General features: G+C 47.7%; 1 protein-coding gene across 1 annotated transcript; it reads right to left on the bottom strand.

Annotated features, from left to right (window-relative positions):
* Positions 1-211: 211 nt before the first annotated feature.
* LOC141920906 (uncharacterized) lies at positions 212-3,027 on the bottom strand. Its single transcript, XM_074818522.1, has 3 exons — positions 1,208-3,027; positions 863-889; positions 212-499 (listed from the first exon to the last, which is right to left on the bottom strand). Exons 1-3 carry the CDS (start codon positions 2,666-2,668, stop codon positions 212-214), a joined length of 1,776 nt encoding a protein of 591 aa, XP_074674623.1. The 5' UTR covers positions 2,669-3,027.
* Between the last annotated feature and the right edge of the window lie 1,232 nt (positions 3,028-4,259).

Here is a 4,259-nt window from a genome sequence, read left to right as displayed (position 1 = left end):
TAAAATAGAAGCTGCTTTACCCATGGTGCTCCGGGTAGCCACGACCATAGATCACCACTCCAACCATTCCATGTTTGAACGGGGACATGAGCTAGTTTCCTAATGTCTGTGGTTAGCTGAAGGACTACTTCACCTACATCGGCTATTTCCAGACAACAATTAGAAACATTTAGTTTTCCACACACTCCTCCCTCTTCAGCTAGTAGGTGGTCTAAAACCATGCGATGTTGAAGGATTGCAGTGTGCATTTGTTGAGATTGTTGAGTTCAAGGTCTATATTAGTTATTATCGGTTCATTGGGATTCCAAGTGGCAGGCCCATAATGCTCAATAATTCTTTTAGGGGGCCACTCATTTTCCCCCCACTTTTGAGTTTCACCTATTTTAAACTCAACAGATCTCTGGTTGTGGACAATCCTTTTGTTCCCTAACTTATCATATAATTTTATTCCCAACTGAGGTAGTGGGTTGTTATACCACCCCGTGACTGGAGTGGTGGCCTACAATAGGGGTCATAATAATCAAAGCCTGGGAATAAAGCCCATTCACAAACACTTTCCCCGACTCGTACTCCTCTCTCTTTTTGTCCATTTAAGGCAACAAGTACCTTTTCCAGGAAAGTGGAGTTGCCAGGGATCAGCATCCTCAGTCCAGTATGGACTGTATTGAAATTGCTGACCCACCATTCTTGGTTAGCACTTAGAGAGCCAGAGCTTCCTCTGGAACCAAGGGAGAGGAGAACGGTCGCCCAAAACAGTTTCGATGATGGTACACAACACATCCTGCAAATATTAATAAGGCAACAAACATCAATACTATACAAAGGGTCAAAAACCACATAAGGATCCCCCGACGTGACTCACTATATCGTTCTCCGGGGGAGGTTTGACCTGCGAGAGAAAAGGAAAGAAAAATCTTCTCGGTTCCTTTTGAGAACCGGAGGTGAGTTATAATCAGAAAGATGGAATAATCCACCTTGTATTAATTTTGTGCTCCTTTCTATAAGCATCTTTGGCCTTCCAGGTGTACTTATTAAGGGGTGTGTCCAACACCAGCGGCACTGTGCCCACTGTAGGAAGTGCGACCAAGACAGGTTGTCCTGGAAAATGAGATGGATTGCTGGGGGTGGAGGTGTAACAGCTGCGAGCTGTCCTCCAGGCCGGGCAGGAGGCAACTGACCTTGCCATCCTCTTTAGGGACCTGGAGACCTTGTGCAGTGACACCCGCCAGTTCTGCACAAGTTGTTCTAATTTTTGGGTTGGGAGTCCGTCCATCAAGTCACGGGGAATGCCTTTCTGAAGCCCTAGTTGCCACAGTCCCTGTCGAGTTAGGGGTCTCTCTCTCCCAGAATTCTGACATCGGGGTGATCCCAAGCCTTGGCCCTTCCTCATGGATGATTGTCGCCCATTCATTTGCTCCACAGCCCGTACGACCTTGGTTTCAGTTCTTTGGGATGATCCACCAATGGGGCCATATTTTCTCCCAAAATTAATCAATTCCTGGGCTACCTCTCCCCATGTCCATACTTTCCTCCCTGGCTGTCGGTGGTCAGGGGTCACTATCCCCTCCAGAGCAGCCGTCATTCTTTCCGCATTGGGGGTGTTTTGAATCTTCCCTTGCAACTGAATGCCAATGGGTTTCAGGGAGTCAGGAAGTCCTCGTATCAGGGGAGTCATCCTCTCTGGGTCCACAGGCATCATCATCGGGGAGCCCTGGTTAGGCTTGAGCTCCCGATCATACATCATCTGCAGGCAGGCTGCCTTCTGCACACTTTCCACTAACTGATCCACCGTTCCTGTTATGGCAAGGGGATCCCCCCTCTCCAAGGGGTTCAGCCCTCCACCCCAGTACGCAACTCTCTGAGTCAATGACCATGGGGCTCGGCGGTCGCCGGTCCTTAAAAACACACCCGGACCCCAATATCCTTCTGCTTCTTTGTCTGACAATAAGATTCCATCCCCTCCTGACAAAGACACTCTCCACACATATTCTGTCTCTGATTCCTTTGCAGTCCTTGCAAAATCTTTTTTCAACTTTGCCAATTCGGTTGATGTAAATGGGACTTCTTTGGTGATAACCTGAGGACGGTTATCTCTATCGTCCTCGTACACATACTCGGTTTTAACCAGTGGATACATATGGGGGGGGCTTTTTACGGTTTCTTTTGCCTTTTGCAAATCCCCTTGGGGATAAATTTGCCGTATCCTCTTCTCCAGAGGTTTCACCTCTGCCTTCGCCAGAGTATCCGTCTTCCTCAAAAGTTGCTCCCTCAGTTCATCCTTTAATATTATATTTTGTTTCTTCTCCTTCTCTAGAAATTCTTTGGTTTCTTTCAATTGTTCCTGCAGGGTCTGTATGACTCTCTGCAGGGAGTCTATTACCATATCAGTTTGATTCAACTTCTGCCTTTTCTCTTCCACCGCAGCTGCCAGACTGGCACCCAGGACTGCACATATAAAACCTTTGCCCTTGCCAGACCTGACTTTCGCATCTTTCTGCAGGGCAACAATCCTATCAGTAACAGCCTGTAAGTTGTACCAATTCCCTCGGGCCCAATCCATTCCAGGCACCGAAGGTCTTGATTTATGTTTCTCTAACAATTTAAACAAAGTTTCCTTCCCTATCTTGGATACTTCCTCTTTTGCGGGGTTTTCTAAAGCAATACTCATTTTTCTCCAAAGCAAAACAACAACTCCTCAGTTACAGAATATTACACAATGTCAAATTTCCCCTGTTCACTCTCAGGAGGCCAAATCTGAATTTAACACAAAAGCAATGCAAAGGGGATTTATCGTCCTGAGAGGGCCACACCTGGGTATGCAAGTACCCCCTGTTCAGTCTCAGGAGGTCACAACTTACTGTAACACAAAAAGGGGGTTATTTCATCCTGAGAGGTTTGCATCTAACACAGCAAGTTAGTACAGCACTCTCGTCTCAAGGGATCCTGTCCGTGACGCCAATTTAAAATGTCCCGATCCAATATCGGGGCAGGTTCTTAAACGATCCCAAGAGCGAGATTAAGACACAAACGAGGTCAGATGCTGTATAACCTTGTGAACTTTATTTCCCGTAACAATTAGTAATTGCGATAGGACAGAGAGAAAAGGAAAGAGAAAGTCAGAATCCCTAAGCCAGAAAACAGTAGAGATGCAGCTAATTACCGCCACCACCAGGGATCCAACGATGTTCCGTAGACTCGGCCTCAGTGCAGGTGGTGGTGCTCCAAGCTCCGCCGAGGTCCCAGCTCCAGGTAACAGTTGTTAGTGGCAGGTTGCAAAGACAGTGGCCCCAAGAGAGGAGTACGCAGTCCTTTAGTCCCCACGATTTCCCCGAAGAGTCCGCCCATTTCCACGGAGCTCATTGTAATATGTGCCGCCCCGTGGTCCTCCATACGCGCATGCCCAGGTGTTCATGGTGGCTGTGCTGGCGGGGGGGGGGGGAGGGGGTGGTGTCGGCCTGCAGTCCCTTCTCCCCGCACCCAGCTTGCGCGCAGGTACAGCTTGGCAGGCACTGCCAAGGCTGTCGTTGTTCTCACTTTGAGCGGACGTCGTGGTTTTGTCGGGGACTCTGTAGCGTACTCCTTTAGAACAACAGGATGCTGGGGGTGGGAAGTGGTGGCCACGGAGCAGCAATGTTGAGACAAACAATGTCTAACACAGTTCCTTACAATAGGGTTAGGTTTAGGGTTCTGGTTTGGTTTTAAGGTTTAGATGTAGGGTTAGTGTTAGGGTTTAGGGTGAAGGGGGGCTTAGGATTAGGGTTAGGAATTAGGGTTAGCGTTAGGAGTTAGGGTTAGCGTTTAGGGTTAGCGTTACAGTTAGGGGCATAGGGTTAGGTTTAGGGTTATGGTTTGGTTTTAAGGTTTAGATCTAGGGTTAGGGTTAGTGCTTAGGTTTAAAGGGGACTTAGGGTTAGGGTTAGGAGCTAAGGTTAGTGTTAGAATTTGGGTTAGCGTTTGGAATTAGGGGTAGCGTTTAGGGTTAAGGATTAGGGTTAGGGTTATGGTTAGGTGCATATGTTTAGGTTTATGGTTCTGGTTTGGTTTTAATGTTTAGATCTAGGCTTAGGTTTGGGGCATAGGGTTAGAATCTAGGGTTAGCGTTAGGAGATAGGGTTAGCGTTTAGGGTTAGCATTTAGGGTTGGGGTTTCGGTTAGGGGCATAGGGTTAGTTTTAGGTTTCTGGTTTGGTTTTAAGGTTTAGGTCTAGGGTTAGGGTTAGGGCTTAGGGTGAAGGGGGGCTTAGGGTTAGGGTTAAGAGT

This window comes from Strix aluco, chromosome 1 (assembly GCF_031877795.1).
Source record: "Strix aluco isolate bStrAlu1 chromosome 1, bStrAlu1.hap1, whole genome shotgun sequence".
Classification (NCBI taxonomy): domain Eukaryota; kingdom Metazoa; phylum Chordata; class Aves; order Strigiformes; family Strigidae; genus Strix; species Strix aluco.
Note: the sequence above shows the minus strand (reverse complement) of the source record. Positions and strands in the feature narration are given on the sequence as shown.